At 42.3% G+C, this 18,842-nt stretch overlaps 1 protein-coding gene across 3 annotated transcripts in view; it reads left to right on the plus strand.

Moving 5' to 3' along the window:
* LOC112265662 (glycerophosphodiester phosphodiesterase domain-containing protein 5) overlaps nucleotides 1–18,842 on the plus strand; it is a 72,290-nt gene that overhangs the window by 19,097 nt on the left and 34,351 nt on the right. For all 3 annotated transcript variants that reach the window (XM_024443193.2, XM_024443191.2, XM_024443194.2), the window contains one exon: nucleotides 8,100–8,278. In XM_024443193.2, coding sequence (XP_024298961.2) covers nucleotides 8,162–8,278 — 117 coding nt within the window. In that variant the 5' untranslated portion in view covers nucleotides 8,100–8,161. The remainder of the gene's footprint in view (nucleotides 1–8,099; nucleotides 8,279–18,842) is intronic.

Raw genomic sequence — 18,842 nt, forward strand, 5'->3', positions numbered from 1 at the left:
TTTCTGAACAAGCTGGTGTTGAATACTCTGAATACTGAGTTGTTGTTTCAACCCAGTGTTGTGGGGTATAGACGTCAGAGAGTTGAGGTACCTTGAACTGCCATGCCACCGGTCTTACTGTACATAAAATCTGTATTCATTCATGTGATTGTGTTTTGAAGGAAAAGCTTTGTAATGAGTCAACCACTTCAAGGAAAGCAAGCAAAACACGACTCATAACCTTAATTATTCATATTGAAGATGTTCATATTGTGATTCATTTTCCTTACTGTGACATTCTCAAAAGGTTCTCAAATTTCTGAGACATTCTCAAAATTTGCTGAAATAGTGAGATTGTAATTATTCCCACTTGAAACGTAAGGTGCAATTAGTATAGTTATCTACAGTGAGTATTTAAAGGCCCAGTTCAGTCAACACTGAATTTTGAGTTTAAAAAAAAATTCAAACAGAGGGTGGGATAATACATGAAATTATGAAAATGATAATGCCCCTTTTAAAGTGTAAAAGCTGTTTGAAAAGACTGCCTGAATTTTCCACCTGTTTTAGTGGGGTGGAGATTTGACCTTCAATGGTGACATCACCATGTGATAAATTGTTTAGTGGACCAATAAGGGTTCCAAACCAATAATAGCACATTTTCAGTTTTCCCCTCCACACTCACAGTCCTAGTGAAATTCTTGCTTGAAAAATGGCTCTTTGCTAAAAAGCTATTTGTATTTCTTTTTGACAATTATAATTGTCTGACTAACTCTGGCATCATAATTGAGAAGAATGGGATAAGTGATGCTTTTAATTAGAGGTCGACCCATTTATAATTTTTCAACGCCGATACTGATTATTGGAGGACCATAAAAGCTGATACCGATAATTTAAAACATTTTATTTATTTGTAATAATGACAATTACAACAATACTGAATGAACACTTATTTTAACTTAATACATCAATAAAATCTATTTAGCCTCAAGTAAATAATGAAACATGTTCAATGTGGTTTAAATAATGCAAAAACAAACTGTTGGAGAAGAAAGTAAAAGTGCAATATGTGCCATGTGTAACATTTAAGTTCTTTGCTCAGAACATGAGAACATATGAAAGCTGGTGGTTCCTTTTTAATGTGAGTCTTAAATTCCAAGGTAAGAAGTTTTAGCTTGTAGTTATTATAGGACTATTTCTCTCTCTACCATTTGAATTTCATTTACCTTTGACTATTGGATGTTGATGGGCTTGAAGTCATTAACAGCGCAATGCTGCTGGCAAACGCAGTAAAGTGCTGTTTGAATGAATGCTTACGAGCCAGCTGCTGCCTACCACCGCTCAGTCAAACTGCTCTATCAAATCATATACTTTAATTATAATATAACACACAGAAATACGAGCCTTAGGGCATTAATATGGTCAAATCCGGAAACGATCATTTCGAAAACAAAACGTTTATTCTTTAAGCGAAATACAGAACCGTTCCGTATTTTATCGAATGGGTGGCATCCATAAGTGTAGATATTCCTGTTACATTGCACAACCTTCAATATTATGACATAATTACATAAAACTCTGGCAAATTATTTCGCAACAAGCCAGGCGGCCCAAACTGTTGCATATACCCTGACACTGCGTGCAATGAACGCAAGAGAAGTGACACAATTTCCCCATCGATTTATATGCAACGCAGGACACGCTAGATAAACTATCAATATCATCAACCTCGTAGTTAACTAGTGATTATGTTAAGAATGTTTTTTATAAGATCCGTTTAATGCTAGCTAGCAACTTACCTTGGCTCCTTGCTGCACTCACAAGTAGTCAGCCTGCCACGCAGTCTCCTCCCGGAGTGCAATGTAAATCGGACATGATCGGTGTCCAAAAATGCCAATTACTGATTCTTATGAAAACTTGAAATCTGCCCTAATTAATCGGCCATTCCGATTAATCGGTCAACCTCTTGTTTCCAGCTACAATAGTCATTTACAACATTAACAATGTCTACACTGTATTTCTGATCAATTTGATGTTATTTTGGACAAAAACAAGGACATTCCCTAAACAGGGTTTACCTAGAATGATTGCCCCTGAAATAGGAAGAGGATTTGAAATATGAGAGGATGGGCTACATAATAGCTTTCTCCACTGTGTCACTCAATCTGCTGTTTTATGCAAATTACTCTAAGTTTCAGTGTGCCTTTTGAGATTCCCCTTGTTTCATTATAAGTGGTCCCATTATAGACAAAGTTCAAATTTTATTTCAAAATGGAATGCCTAAATGCAGAATAGTGAATGTTTCCTTGAAGAAATTTGTCATATTATTATAAATAAACCACATTGCTGGTGCTTTTGTACCTCAGTGGGTTGATGTGGAGTGTGTAGGCACTCATGAATACTTCCACTATATCTACTCCCTAATGTATTCTTGGGTGCCTTTTACTAGGCCTGAAGAGTCTAATACAGGATGGGAAATGGAGAGACCAAATATTTCCACCCACTGCACATGGAACTCTGCACAGAGTGAGGCTGGAGCCCACACACCTAAACAGGCAGTCGTAGCATGCCACTCCGCGCCTCGCGGTGAGCTCTCTGGCTCATGAATATGCGTCACAGTTCCTGGCGAGGGTTTTAGAGCGAGTGGGACAAGGAGCTGTGTCAGCGTTTTGGAGCCGTGTGGGAGAGTGACTGACTCGGAAGTAACTTGTTTCTCATTTGACCAAATGAAAACCAACCATCTGTTAATTAAATGTGTTGATGAATCACAGAAGGCAGACGTTGCACTGAGTGACAGGGTGAGACTGTCATCACTCAGCTGATGGATCAACTCTGCCCGAGATTGAGCTGCTTTAAACGTCTGTGATCTGAGCACTATCAGCCTGCTCGTTAAAATGGACTCCTCAAAGGGCATTTAATTAACCAAAGCCTCCCCTATTCATCTATGAGCTTGATGGCCATAGCTCAATTCTCCAAGGAGATGGTGGTGGTTTTTAATTGCAACGAGGAGAGATTTATTAAAGCCAATAAAATCCTTTGAGGTACAGTAGTCTTATGATAGAAAGCCTGCTACTAATAAATGGACCAAAGTCGTCTATCAATTGAAAAATGGAATCCATGCTTGGAGCTCAGAGCTCCTTCTAAACAATTGACCCTTTGCTAAGCCCCGCCCCCCTTGGTTACTGTTGAAACCTCAGACATCATTTTCCCGGGAAGCCCAATTCCCCATTCAACCACTTGCGAAATCCCCTGATCTCAAACTGTTTCTAATACCCAATTTAACACCGACTACCCTTTCCTAATCGGGAAACTCTTGGGTATGTTGTGGTGGACTGCATTACAATGTTGAATGGCTCTTAAGTCACTGTCAGCATGCAGTCAAAGCTATAACTACTTTTGGAGCTAACTAGTGTTCTCAAATCATATCCTGAGGGCGACAGCACATGGGAGCTAGCTTAGCTAGCTAACGTACATTTTAGAAAAAAAACAAGTTATATTAAGTGGCTAGCTAGCTTTAGCAATGCTTGGGGGTCAATGAGACTGAGCTAGCTAACCATCTGAGCTAGCAAACAATGTAACAATTTCGGATTAGAAAAATACTCAGGTTCTGCACATCAGGAATCACAGTAGCAAGTACTCCTGGTGCACTGTACAATTTGTTTAGCCATTTTTAACATTGATTTTATAAGAACTGTTTTTCTATAGCTTTCCTGCAATTATAATAAAAATCTAATTTCATCTTTTATAAACGATACAAAACACACATGCATACGACTACATCATACACACATCACTACATCACACCTGCCCAGACCCACTAGCCCCCACGATTATCTCCAGCGCTCTTATCACTTTCTGCCACATATGCCTCAAACTGTACCATTTTGTTTCTGTCACCCATTCACTTAAAAAAAATATATATATATATATATATATAAAGCATTTGACCATTCCATTGCATGAACAACAGAGGATTGGTTAATTTCCAGTTTCATGCGATTTAAAACTTGAGATTGTCCGAGATATCGGACTTGACGAAAGTTGCTATCCGTTGGAGTGCTGCGATTGTTTGCCCTAAATTCTGGGGCAGGGCTTAGCGAAGGGTCAATTGTCTATAGACTTTGTGTAATCTTAAACAGCCTTCGGAATCCGACTGACACTGTGAGCTGTGATGTTTAGCAGCCGATTGCATCTTTGAGCTCCAGCTGATTCCAGTGTGTTAGGTCAGCTAAAATGAGAAGCTATGAGAGTCTGAGAGGTGTCTACTGTGTTCTCTAACTCCAACCCAATAGCTGTGGCCTGGAATCTGGTCATGCTGAAGGCCTGTGCTACTTGGCCTCAGTCTCCTTCCAATCTGTTTGTTGGTTAAAGAAGTCTCCCTCTCCCCTCTGTCTGCTGGCCTGGGAAAAGTGCTGAAGCATTTCCTACCCTGCAGACTGTTTCTCTCTGCCTCTATGATTGGAGGAAATGAGGCAGCAGAATCTAAGATGTACATTTTGAGGTCTTCCTCGCCCTTCGATCTTATTTTTCAGATAATAGGACAGAGGGCATTCAAGGCAACACGTGATTTACTGTCCGCAACAAATAGTTTGACAACCTCGTGCTTTGTAAAGAAAGAGCTGGTCTTGTTTAGCAGACGGTCACAGACAATCTGTGACTCTGTTGGGGCAGCCCACTCTCCTAACTGTATACTGCCAGGCTTCTTTACTGGCAATCGGTCATTATTGCATAATGCTCAGGAAAACTTAGTGATGAGAAGAATGCACTTCATACACATTTCAGTTATGCTTTTACGCAATTGGATCACATTGGATATGATGAGAACAATATTGCTCTGCAATTAAATTCTACTCTGCATAGGCTATATTTACTCTCAACTCTGATCCAATACAGTATACACACAACCATAACATTTACTGTATCTGAACACCAGTGGGAAATGTTTAGTTGTGAAGGTGCCATGCAGTGAGGGTTAGTAATTGGCATATTATGTTAATGCATATGGCCTTTAATAAGGAGGGACTGATATCACTAGTACTGATGCTGTGAGAAACATGACCATAATGCTTCCCTTGCACATCTCGGGTGTTAAAGCAGCTGCTTCAACACCCAGACCCCATGTTGGAGATCAAACTCATCATATGAAAGGTTTTGTTGACTATATTTGAATTAGTTTATACATGTTACTTGAGCTCACATTTGAAGTTGGTTAGTTCAGTGTCGTCATCCTGTCTATGGAACTAAGACCCTCCCAAGTCCTTTCTTCTCCGTATTAATACACACACAGGATAGTGCCACAGAATAGAAGCCAGTCCTACTTAATTATGCAGTACTCCCTTTAATACACAACCATTCAAAAGTTTGGGGTCACTTAGAAATGTCCTTGTTTTTGAAAGAAAAGCAATTTATTTATTTTTTTGCTAATTTTAAAATAACATCAAATTGATAAGAAATACAGTGTAGACATTGTTAATGTTGTAAATGACTATTGTAGCTGGAAACGGCAGATTTTCTTTATTTTTATGAAATATCTACATAGGCGTACAGAGGGCCATTATCAGCAACCATCACTTCTGTGTTCCAATGGCACATTGTGTTAGCTAATCCAAGTTCATCATTTTGAAAAGCTAATTGATCATTAAAAAACCCTTTTGCAATTGTTAGCACAGCTGAAAACTGTTGCTTAAAGAAGCAATAAAACTGGACTTAAGAAACAAACTTTCTTCTGAAACTCGTCAATCTATTCTTGTTCTGAGAAATGAAGGCTATTCCACGCGATAAATTGCCAAGAAACCTGAATATCTCGTACAATGCGGTGTACTACTCCCTGCACAGAACAGTGCAAACTGGCTCTAACCAGAATAGAAAGGGGAGTGGGAGGCCCCGGTGCACAACTGAACAAGTGGGCAAGTTCGTTAGTGTCTAGTTTGAGAAACAGACGCCTCACAAGTCCTCAACTGGCAGCTTCATTAAATAGTACCTGCAAAACACCAGTCTCAATGTCAACAGTGTAGAGGCAACTCTGGGATTCTGGCCTTCGTTCAAAAACAAGGACATTTCTTAGTTACCCCAAACTTTTGAACAGTGTATATTCATTCCTCACTAGACCCTTGAAGTACTAGTACCCCAGTTCATTCGATATGAAGTGCATATAGTCCCATAGTTACATCCCTGAGCCAAAGGATTCTGATGGAAGCAGTGCAGCCTGGGAGGATGAAGACTTTGGACAGCAGTTTGTTTCCATAGCAGATTTTATAAGCCTGTGGTTTGTGCTTGCGTTACAAAGCCATCCACTGCTCTGATGTGATTTATTTAGACAAAAAACAGATGATCAAATAACTGTGCTTCTGCGAGGCAGGGCAGGCAGCAGTGTTTGATCCTCAGCTAAACCCTACAGCACCCTGAAGCTCCTCAACCAGGACTAGTCAAACTCCACAACAGTGCTCAGCCTGACTGGTCTGGTCACAGAGCTGTGGTGACAGGGCCAGCTGGGGTGACAGAGTGGTCTTGATGAGCCCCATGCCCTCCTCACGGCAGTTCCACTTATGACAGGAAGCACAACCCCCTCTGATGAGGCAAATAAACAGCTGTCCAAAGCCGCAGAGCTCACGCTGCCCTGATTGCATGCTGATGGGTGTAATTAACATGTATTTCAAATCCCTCCTGAAACACAGTGCTGCTCACAGACGGCCCATAGGATAGCTGCAATTTAAAACCGGCACAGTGGGAGGACTAGCAAGTCAGGCACAGTCTTCAATTGAGAAACATGCTGATAATATTGCATTCTAATCTCCATTTGTAATAATTTTTGTTAATCATGTTTACTTGGAGTTTAAACTCACATCTTGGGTTGTAATCTTGTGTACAGGTCAATTATTTACGCTCTTGATACTGGGTTGTTTCACTTTCCGATTGTAATCAGCATGTGTTTTTCAGAGTTAACTTGATCAGCATGCTCCTTCATACCCCAGGAGGACTGTGACATTTATTGAGCCAGCCAGGCCCTGGCTTAATGTTATTGCCATTATTATTGTTATTATTGCAACTGAAATCAGTTGCTGCTGAGCCAGCAGGACCTTTAGTCTTTCTCTGAGTAATTCATCTGGGATTAGTCAGAGTAGACCCAGGCCAAGGCTGGATCCTGCCCTGCCTGCCCAGTGGGCACCACACACAAACACATTCGACAAAGTCCTGGTGCCCTCTACTCTGCCGTAGAACCCAGCCAGGCTGTGATCCTCTGAGAGTAAAGGGATATTCAACAAATTCAATGTCATTGTAGTTTAATGTAATGTTCAATAGACACTCTGCACCTAGTCCTTTCAATTAGATTGTAATTTAGCTCTGACCTTGTATCGATGGAAGCCACGGGAGACAGTCACAGTTGTCATTGGAAACAGGGCTTGACAATGGCAATTCAAATTTGTGGCTTAGCATCAAAGCACCGAAGGTGCTTGTCATTGTACTGTGCAGGGGTGGACTGGGATTAGAATTTGGCCCTGGCATTTCTAAAACCCCAGCCCCCCCCTTGACGCCTCCATCACCAGCCAGATAATTATCAGTTTGCGCAATAAAACCAAGTTAGACAGGCCCACTAGACTAAAAATGGACCAGCCCAGTGGCATGTGCCACATGGCAGTCTGTCCCTTTATTCTGTGTTCTATTTTACTGAAGTACTTAAATTGTAACATGTTTTTTATGCTTTGATGATAGACTTTTAACTAAAGATAACTAAAATATCCATCAAGAAGGCTCTCATTCTGGGGGAATTGTTCAATCGAAGTTTAGCAATGTTCAAAATTGTAGGCCGATTTTTCTCCCAAGGGGTAGTGAAATTAATCTGAACCATTATCTCACAATAATTAATTATGGCAATCTATTCTAATTCAACGACCACTTTCTTGTCTTTCTAGTTCAGTGCAATATGTTGGTATTAAAATGCTTAGATATGCGTGTGGCATGTTGATATTCAAATTTCTTCTCTTGCTGACTGTTGATATTCAAATGTCACCTCAGTGAAATACTTAATCACCCATACACCTGTCATGTCCTAATGGATACAATATTTCCTTGTAGAATGTATTGAAGGCAATACTGACGTTTCTGTTTCCTTGTTCCGCTCCCAGGCAGGCTCCAGTTTGGTCAATGGGATGTTAGTGGTCTGGAGGCGTGCCAGGACTGAAGGAGCATGGTGAAGCACCAACCCCTGCAGGTCTATGAGAGGCAGCTGTGTTTGTCATGTCTCACAGGGATCTATGGATGCCGCTGGAAACGGTACCAGCGCTCACATGATGACACCACCAAGGTGAGTTCTGCCCAGCAGACCTTATGTTCGGACCTAAATCACCATAATGGACATGGTGTACCTATATATGGTAGTTATTTCTGGAAGGTCTGTTATGGCCCAAATGTCTGTTGGTTGAAGGGATCGAGTGTTATTGAATGGTACCAGACAGTTTATTTTTCTGTGCAAGTCCACTGCAGGATTACAGTGCCACACTGCATCTTATCTCTCTCTATTAATTAAAAACACTTGAATTTGGTGTGTGAGTGTGCAGTGCATGTGGGTAGTAATCTTCTCCCATGCCTTCCCTTACCCTACAATAACCCCTTCTTTTAAACTGTATTTATAAATAGCCATGTAGGCCTATCTCTTACCAGATAACCTTGCAGCCCATCCCTAATAGCATGTCCTTGTGCTCTTTCTTAAGGTGTCTTTGACCTTGGTACTGTGTTTTAAGCCTGTAAGTGCTGCAGAAAGTAGTATTAGATTTTTTTTATTAAGCATTCACAACCTCCCCTTGGTCACATTCATCAGACTTTATTTGTCTAAGTGGGTTTTCCGTAATGCTATGCAACCCAGGTCTGTCTGTCAGTGATTTAGTACTGCATGATAAGTCATTTAGAGAGAGCATGGGGGCTGGACCACAATAGTCCATCACTTAGCTAGCCTGGGCCATGGAGACAGAGCTGAGGGGGCTGAAATGTGTGTGAAATATAATGTACCATACATGTTTTATATGGCTCATAAATGTGATATAAGGCTTCGAAAGATCCATATGGGGAGAGAGAAAGTGAAAACGCACCATTCCCTCAGGGGTATTTGCATACAATTTGACACATCATAACATGGATTGCAGTGTCATCCTACAACTCCCATTCACTTCAAACAAAAACATGTCCAAGTACCCTTTTTCTATTCGTAGGAACAAGCTCTCATCCGGTGAGCTTTACTTGCAGGATCTGCCGAATGGTGGATGGATGAGCTATACATTTGGACCTTTTCATCCCTACCCTATTTGCCCTCAGGAAGGGAATGCTGCAGTTCTTTAAACCTTCCGATAGACGGAACACATTCATATTTGACTGGACCAAGGCCACATGACAAGAAAATCAGCACAGAGAAACAACAATTTTATATGGATTTTATATGGTTGTTGTCATTCTTCGATGGGATTAGGATTCTGTGTCTGTTTCCTGTCTCTGAGACGGATAGCTATGGTACTACAAAGTTAGTGTGTGTGTGTGCATACAGCCTTGGCCATGTGTGGTGGGTGCTTTGACCCACTGGGGGAGAATTGGACAATCAGCAGCCTGTCTATGCACAGTACCACAGGATTATATTGGACCTTCCATGGTGCTACTGAGTCTTTGCCAGTCTCCTCCTCTGCCAGAATCTGCATCCCAACCTCCCACCCCCACTATGCCATGTTTCAGTAGCTTATTTTTCTGGGTCCGCCCACAAGCCGATTATTGAAGTACTGTACATTTGAATGCTGCTAACTTAGCATGAATAAAAACTCTGTCTGTGACGGAAATATACCAGTAAAAAATTAAGTTAAATTGGATGTCTGTTTTATGCAGCTCCATCAGCCGAGGCCCTAGGGCTACAGCACCAAAGGGTCTCTGCAGAGATGGACGGACGTCCAGGCCAACATCGAATACAATTATGTCCCACAGGGTAGAACCGATGCACAGTCACACACAGCCCTTTCCATTGTCACCATTTTGTTCTCTTTCAAATTAACAGAGTATAAGGATGAATTTAAAGGAAACTTCAGGATTTTGGCAATAAGTCCCTTTATCTACTTCCCACAGTCATATTTTCATGTCTCTGCGTGCGGTTTCAAAGAAGTTGCTAACAGGCTAGCAAATACCCATAGACTTCCAGTCAAATCAAATCATCAAATCAAATTTATTTATATAGCCCTTCATACATCAGCTGATATCTCAAAGTGCTGTACAGAAACCCAGCCTAAAACCCCAAACAGCAAGCAATGCAGGTGTAGAAGCACGGTGGCTAGGAAAAACAACCTAGGAAGAAACCTAGAGAGGAACCAGGCTATGTGGGGTGGCCAGTCCTCTTCTGGCTGTGCCGGGTGGAGATTATAACAGAACATGGCCAATATGTTCAAATGTTCATAAATGACCAGCATGGTCGAATAATAATAAGGCAGAACAGTTGAAACTGGAGCAGCAGCACGGCCAGGTGGACTGGGGACAGCAAGGAGTCATCATGTCAGGTAGTCCTGGGTCATGGTCCTAGGGCTCAGGTCCTCCTCCGAGAGAGAGAGAATTAGAGAACGCACACTTAGATTCACACAGGACACCGAATAGGACAGGAGAGGTACTCCAGATATAACAAACTGACCCTAGCCCCCCGACACATTAACTACTGCAGCATAAATACTGGAGGCTGAGACAGGAGGGGTCAGGAGACACTGTGGCCCCATCCGAGGACACCCCCAGACAGGGCCAAACAGGAAGGATATAACGCCACCCACTTTGCCAAAGCACAGCCCCCACACCACTAGAGGGATATCTTCAACCACCAACTTACCATCCTGAGACAAGGCTGAGTATAGCCCACAAAGATCTCCGCCATGGCACAACCCAAGGGGGTGCGCCAACCCAGACAGGATGACCACATCGGTGAATCAACCCACTCAGGTGACGCACCCCTTCCAGGGACGGCATGAGAGAGCCCCAGTAAGCCAGTGACTCAGCCCCTGTAATAGGGTTAGAGGCAGAGAATCCCAGTGGGAAGAGGGGAACCGGCCAGGCAGAGACGGCAAGGGCGGTTTGTTGCTCCAGAGCCTTTCCGTTCACCTTCCCACTCCTGGGCCAGACTACACTCAATCATATGACCCACTGAAGAGATAAGTCTTCAGTAAGGACTTAAAGGTTGAGACCGAGTTTGCGTCTCTGACATGGGTAGGCAGACCGTTCCATAAAAATGGAGCTATATAGGAGAAAGCCCTGCCTCCAGCTGTTTGCTTAGAAATTCTAGGGACAATTAGGAGGCCTGCGTCTTGTGACCGTAGCGTACGTGTAGGTATGTACGGCAGGACCAAATCAGAGAGAGAGGTAGGAGCAAGCCCATGTAATGCTTTGTAGGTTAGCAGTAAAACCTTGAAATCAGCCCTTGCTTTGACAGGAAGCCAGTGTAGAGAGGCTAGCACTGGAGTAATATGATCAAATTTTTGGGTTCTAGTCAGGATTCTAGCAGCCGTATTTAGCACCAACTGAAGTTTATTTAGTGCTTTATCCGGGTAGCCGGAAAGTAGAGCATTGCAGTAGTCTAACCTAGAAGTGACACAAGCATGGATTAATTTTTCTGCATCATTTTTGGACAGAAAGTTTCTGATTTTTGCAATGTTACGTAGATGGAAAAAAGCTGTCCTTGAAATGGTCTTGATATGTTCTTCAAAAGAGATCAGGGTCCAGAGTAACGCCGAGGTCCTTCACAGTTTTATTTGAGACGACTGTACAACCATTAAGATTATTTGTCAGATTCAACAGAGGATCTCTTTTGTTTCTTGGGACCTAGAACAAGCATCTCTGTTTTGTCCGAGTTTAAAAGTAGAAAGTTTGCAGCCATCCACTTCCTTATGTCTGAAACACATGCTTCTAGCAAGGGCAATTTTGGGGCTTCACCATGTTTCATTGAAATGTACAGCTGTGTGTCATCCGCATAGCAGTGAAAGTTAACATTATGTTTTCGAATAACATCCCCAAGAGGTAAAATATATAGTGAAAACAATAGTGGTCCCAAAACGGAACCTTGAGGAACACCGAAATTTACAGTTGATTTGTCAGAGGACAAACCATTCACAGAGACAAACTGATATCTTTCCGACAGATAAGATCTAAACCAGGCCAGAACTTGTCCGTGGAGACCAATTTGGGTTTCCAATCTCTCCAAAAGAATGTGGTGATCGATGGTATCAAAAGCAGCACTAAGGTCTAGGAGCACGAGGACAGATGCAGAGCCTCGGTCCGATGCCATTAAAATGTCATTTACCACCTTCACAAGTGCCGTCTCAGTGCTATGATGAGGTCTAAAACCAGACTGAAGCATTTCGTATACATTGTTTTTCTTCAGGAAGGCAGTAAGTTGCTGCGCAACAGCCTTTTCTAAAATTTTTGAGAGGAATGGAAGATTCGATATAGGCCGATAGTTTTTTATATTTTCTGGGTCAAGGTTTGGCTTTTTCAAGAGAGGCTTTATTACTGCCACTTTTAGTGAGTTTGGTACACATCCGGTGGATAGAGAGCCGTTTATTATGTTCAACATAGGAGGGCCAAGCACAGGAAGCAGCTCTTTCAGTAGTTTAGTTGGAATAGGGTCCAGTATGCAGCTTGAAGGTTTAGAGGCCATGATTATTTTCATTGTGTCAAGAGATATAGTACTAAAACACTTGAGTGTCTCTCTTGATCCTAGGTCCTGGGAGAGTTGTGCAGACTCAGGACAACTGAGCTTTGAAGGAATACGCAGATTTAAAGAGGAGTCTGTAATTTGCTTTCTAATAATCATAATCTTTTCCTCAAAGAAGTTCATGAATTTATCACTGCTAAAGTGAAAGTCATCCTCTCTTGGGGAATGCTGCTTTTTAGTTAGCTTTGCGACAGTATCAAAAAGGAATTTCGGATTGTTCTTATTTTCTTCAATTAAGTTAGAAAAATAGGATGATCGAGCAGCAGTAAGCTCTACGGTACTGCACGGTACTGTCTTTCCAAGCTAGTCGGAAGACTTCCAGTTTGGTGTGGCGCCATTTCCGTTCCAATTTTCTGGAAGCTTGCTTCAGAGCTCGGGTATTTTCTGTGTACCAGGGAGCTAGTTTCTTATGAGAAATGTTTTTAGTTTTTAGGGGTGCAACTGCATCTAGGGTATTGCGCAAGGTTAAATTGAGTTCCTCAGTTAGGTGGTTAACTGATTTTTGTCCTCTGGCGTCCTTGGGTAGACAGAGGGAATCTGGAAGGACATCAAGGAATCTTTGTGTTGTCTGAATTTATAGCACAACTTTTGATGTTCCTTGGTTGGGGTCTGAGCAGATTATTTGTTGCAATTGCAAACGTAATAAAATAGTCGTCCGATAGTCCAGGATTATGAGGAAAAACATTAAGATCCACAACATTTATTCCATGGGACAAAACTAGGTCCAGCGTATGACTGTGACAGTGAGTGGGTCCAGAGACATGTTGGACAAAACCCACTGAGTCGATGATGGCGCCGAAAGCCTTTTGGAGTGGGTCTGTGGACATTTCCATGTGAATATTAAAGTCACCAAAGATTAGAATATTCATTGTGCTAATGCTAATTAGCATTGGCCCGTGAAACTACCTCTAACATCCTTCATACTGGACACAGGGCCATAAAAATGCTATCTACAAGTTCATATGACTCTGGAGAAGTAGATTAATGGCCTCATTGCCTCAATCCTGAAATATCTCTAACTATGGCTGCTGTGCTGCCTTGTATTGGAGGCCTATAGTCATCTTAGATTGGGAGATTGCCTGTTTGTGTGCCAGCACTGCCAGGTCAGATGACGTCATATTTTAGATGCATCTTTAATGACCAAAGTGCCCAATCAGTGTTGGTAATCAAAACATGGTATCAGTTACATGATGTGATGTGTTGAACCTGACGGGCAGCATCACTGAACCATGACCATGAGAAACCACAGGTCTTACTGTGACATGCACTCCCTTCATAATGCCCCGATTCAGAACAGAATAGAAGTGGTTGCTGTTGTCTCTCCTCTTAGAGACGGATAATGAACAGGCCAGTTTGCCTGAGCCTCCCTCTCTTTGTGAACCTGCCTCTGTTTTAGAGCGGTTTGTTAAAAGGCTGCCCACGTCACTGGCACTGCAAGTTGATCTGGCCTCGGTAATAATTGAGTTCTTCCACTTAGCCAGTCTTTACCTGGAGCACAATGGGTCTAGAAGTAGGAATGAGCATCATTCTGTGGCATTGGTCTGTCAAATGACTTACAGGGACATGTGAAATGGAAATTCTGTTTTCAAATCACTCGCCACCATCACTGTTTTACCTCACAGCTAAAGACTGCACTACACTAGAAAACCAGGTGTCTAATATGGCAGAGAACATTCAGCCATCATCACTGTTTTACCTCACAGCTAAAGACTGCACTACACTAGAAAACCAGGTGTCTAATATGGCAGAGAACATTCAGCCATCATCATGCAGGAAACATTCTCTGAGCAGAATGTCAATTATGAATTTCACTCCCCTGCTAACTCTTGTCTTCCATTACCTTTTTAGTTCCCTACAGAATGAAAGGTCAAAAGCTTCAACACCTCTGTATGTCAGAGCTGTAGAAGTTAGAGACACAAGTTAACAAACGTTTAGGAGGATGTCTCTATATTCATGTTCATAGAAGACTTTCAGTTAAGCATTTGCATGAATACCCTATGGTGGAGGTCATTATCAACTGTCTTTGAAAACAAATTTACTGGTAACCTTGTCTACCCGTCGCCATAGCTCAATAATCATATCTATGAACCTTTCAGTCAGTCTGCACTTCCAGGAGTGCTGACATTCAAACAAGTCCTCTAATATTGGGTGAGGGGAATAGCCTAACCTTCCTGAATCCTGTCTCTCTCCAAAGGGAAATGTGTTCTGTCTGTCAGTTTTAATCCCTCTCCGGCTGTCTGTCTAGTCTACCCAGATTCTCTGGGAGTTCGCTAGTTTCACAGCGGCAGGAGGGGACTGTTTACACACTATAATTGCTGACTATTTTGAGGGGAATTATACCACGTAGACGTGTTATTAAAGTCTGTACAGCACTTCCAACAACATAAACAACAGCCAGGCCTGGCTGCCAAACTAGCTCTGTTTTTTCCTTTATATACTAGCCTATTAGGTGGTTTTCTGTTGTCATCAACCATATGGCTAATGCCTTGTCATATCCTTTCTGTGTGTAGAGCTAATCAATGAAAGATTGATATGACTACAATTATACATGGATGGTTCTCATTAGTTAAGTACTTGTCACCAGCTCTTGGTACTGTTAGTGTAAAGACATTCTATGGGTTTGTGCTTTAAAAAAAAAGTTGGATTCAAACTTCAAGAGAATATTTGAAGCACTGTTTTTCATTTTGTTTACAATAATCATATAGCTTTCGTTGGTTGGTGGAAGTGTAGTCTACCTTCTAGAAGATATTATGTCCAAAAGGCTGACTAGAGAGAACATACTTTCAGCAGTAGTGTGTGTGTCTCTTATCACATTCAGTGTGATTTTTATCAGAGGCTGTATTCTCTCCCCTCTGCTAGTGTTCAGTGAGTTCAGCCAGTCCGTGAGGTTACCAAGGTTTCCAATGTTTTCCTGAACTTTTCAACTCTTCAGATATGAGCGTCCAAGGACAACACAACATGCGGTTTCAGATCAAGAGCTGACCAAGACCAGGCAAGAGCAAAATCTCTAGGGCATTATTGTATCATATTATTTGTAGCTATGAGGTCAGCAGCTCCACAGAGCTGAAGAGGTCGTTCTGTTCTGTAGTAAGTGAAGCCACTGCCTGTTGGTGCTCCTGACCAGTTCTGCCATTACTGGAGAGAGGATGGAGGAACAGAGGGCTGGAACACTAACCCTGGTCTTCTCAGGGTAATGCTGTTGGTCTGATAGGTGGGCCTGGGCTGGGTGGGGAAACACTAGTGATTTTCTACAGCAGCAGGAATTGTGAAGGGATTTGTGCTGCGAGGAGCTGTGGGACATTCAGTGACAACCCCCACCAGCTGCTGGTCTAGTCCAGGACACTCAGCCAGGGCAACAAGGAGACCGGGGGAGAGACTGGGGCAGACCATTGCCTGAGGAAAGGGTGGGTGATGGTGAGGAGGACACATTCTCTCTGTGTTGTGGTCTGTGTCCCTGTCCCGCTAGCGCACTCTCTAGCCCCATCTCTCTCACTCAGCTAGCTGTAGCTTATGCTTTCGGTACTAGATTCATTCTCTGATCCTTTGATTGGGTGGACATGTCAGTTCATTCTGCAAGAGCACTGATAGGTTGGAGGATATCCTCCAACCTTTCATAATGACTGTGCAAGTCTATGGAAGGGGGTGAGCCTCCTAGGTTTTCTATTGAGGTCAATGTACCCATAGGAGGACAGAAGCTAGCTGTCCTCCAGTTACACCATGGTGCTACCTTACAGACTGCTGTTGAAGGTACTGTAGACCTTAATTGGAAAACGGTGTGTTTTAATAAATTATTTGGTGACGTGTTTTATATTTTGTGTAGTTTTATCTAAAAAAATAATAACTTTTGGTTCTCCCCTTCCTCTGAGAAGCCTCCACTGTTTCACATGTACGCACATACATAAACTCGATCCACAGAAATACTACTTATGCACATCAACAGTCCTCGGACTAAATGGTATCCAATCCTTCAATTCAAATACAAAATCCCAAATTGTGTAGGTTCCATGATGCTTATTGAATGCACTTACGGAACACTTTGACACTTATTTCACCTGGCTGTGCAAGGAAGATGAGAGGCGTGAGGAGTAACCCACCCATTACTCATCACATACACGATAGCATATGCCAGAAGGCACACTTGCAAATATCCATGTAAGTCTCCATATAAATGTGTCGAGTGTTCTATCCTAGAGAACCAATTCCTTCTAGCATCCACACACTCCCCAATCTCATAGAATGATGCTCTGGTTAATTTCTGTACATCAACTATGAATCTGTCCAGTCCTGTATTAAAACGCACTTCACCACTTAACACTACGGTCCAAAGTGTGTTATCATATAATTATCTGGAATGTGCCAAATGAGAGAGATGGAGGGAGACGCCTATGTTGAAGTCATAGGTTAGGTTGTATCAGCCTCAAGATGGGTGTAGAGATGTTGAAGTCATAGGCTAGGTTGTATCAATGTTAAACTGGGTGAATGGAATATGTATGTCAGTCATCCAATGTGCTGTAATAGAAATAAGGCCATGCTCATGAAATGATTGTCCTCCCTCATCTTAAACGTTCCCGCCCACCACTGATGTGGAAGCTCTAGTCTAGCAGCATTCATTAAAATTTCCCTGCCTGTGATATATATTTTTTTGATGATTGTGTTGTGGGAGGACTCTCTTGCTTGCTGACCTGCAGTGAAGGTGGCTTGTGCTGTGTGCCATGCTAGGTGTGGGTGTGCTTGATCAATGTTTTCCATGCAGCCAAATTCTTGGTAGGTCCATCTGTAGTCATAATGACACTATAGTAGCCTGGACTCCAAGCAGGCATGGGGCAGCGGCAGCTTCTATAATGACTTTGGTACTGGGAGGTAATGAGAAGAAGTGACCCCACGAGAGAAAAGTCTATTGAATCATAATACACTACTCTCCTGACTGCTGGCTGTTTAAATGGCGCCGCTGGAGAATAGTGGAGAATACCCTGCTAGCCTTGGAGCTAGCAGGTAGGAAGGGAATTGGATTGCATGCCAGCACCTTTTGTGCAGTAGCCCCAGTTGGGCACAGCAAGATGGCCTTAAACTAGAGGTCCACCGATTCATTGGAATGGCCAATTAATTAGGGCCGATTTCAAGTTTTCATAAAAATCCGTAGTCTGCATTTTTGGACACAGATCATGGCCGATTTACATTGCACTCCACGAGGAGACTGCGTGGCAGACTGACTACTTGTTATGTGAGTGCAGCAAGGAGCCAAGGTAAGTTGCTAGCTAGCATTAAACGTATCTTATAAAAAACATTCAATCTTAACTACACGTGGTTGATGATATTGCTAGTTTATCTAGTGTGTCCTGCGTTGCATAAAATCAATGCGGTGCCTGTTAATTTGTCATTGAATCACAGCCTACTTCTCAAGCGCATTCGCAAAAAAAGCACTGTCAATGCACCAAGGTGTACCTAACCATAAACATCAACGCCTTAAAATCAATACACAAGTATATATTTTTAAACCTGCATATTTAGTTAAAAGAAATCCAGGTTAGCAGGCAATATTAAACTAGGGGAATTGTCACTTCTCTTGCGTTCATTGCACGCAGAGTCAGGGTATATGCAACAGTTAGTTCCGCCTGGCTCGTTGCGAACTAATTTTCCAGACTTTTACATAATTATGACATAACATTGAAGGTTGTGCAATGTAACAGGAATATTTAGACTTATGGATGCCACCCGTTAGATAAAATACGGAACTGTTCCGTATTTCACAAAGAATAAAGGTTTTGTTTTCGAAATGATAGTTTCCAGATTTGACCATATTAATGACATAAGGCTTGTATTTCTGTGTTATTATGTTATAATTAAGTCTATGATTTGGTAGAGCAGTCTGACTGAGCGGTGGTAGGCAGCAGCTGGCTTGTAAGCATTTTCATGCATTTGCCAGCAGCTCTTCGCTGTGCTTCAAGCATTGAGCTATATATGACTTCAACCCTATCATCTCCCGAGATTAGTCTGGTGTAACCGATGTGAAATGGCTAGCTAGTTAGCGGGGTGCGCGCTAATAGCGGTTCAATTGGTGACGTCACTCGCTCTGATACCTTGAAATAGTTGTTCCCCTTGCTCTGCAAGGGCCGTGGCTTTTGTGGAGCGATGGGTAATGATGCTTCGAGGG

Source organism: Oncorhynchus tshawytscha, linkage group LG13 (genome assembly GCF_018296145.1).
Source record: "Oncorhynchus tshawytscha isolate Ot180627B linkage group LG13, Otsh_v2.0, whole genome shotgun sequence".
NCBI lineage: Eukaryota > Metazoa > Chordata > Actinopteri > Salmoniformes > Salmonidae > Oncorhynchus > Oncorhynchus tshawytscha.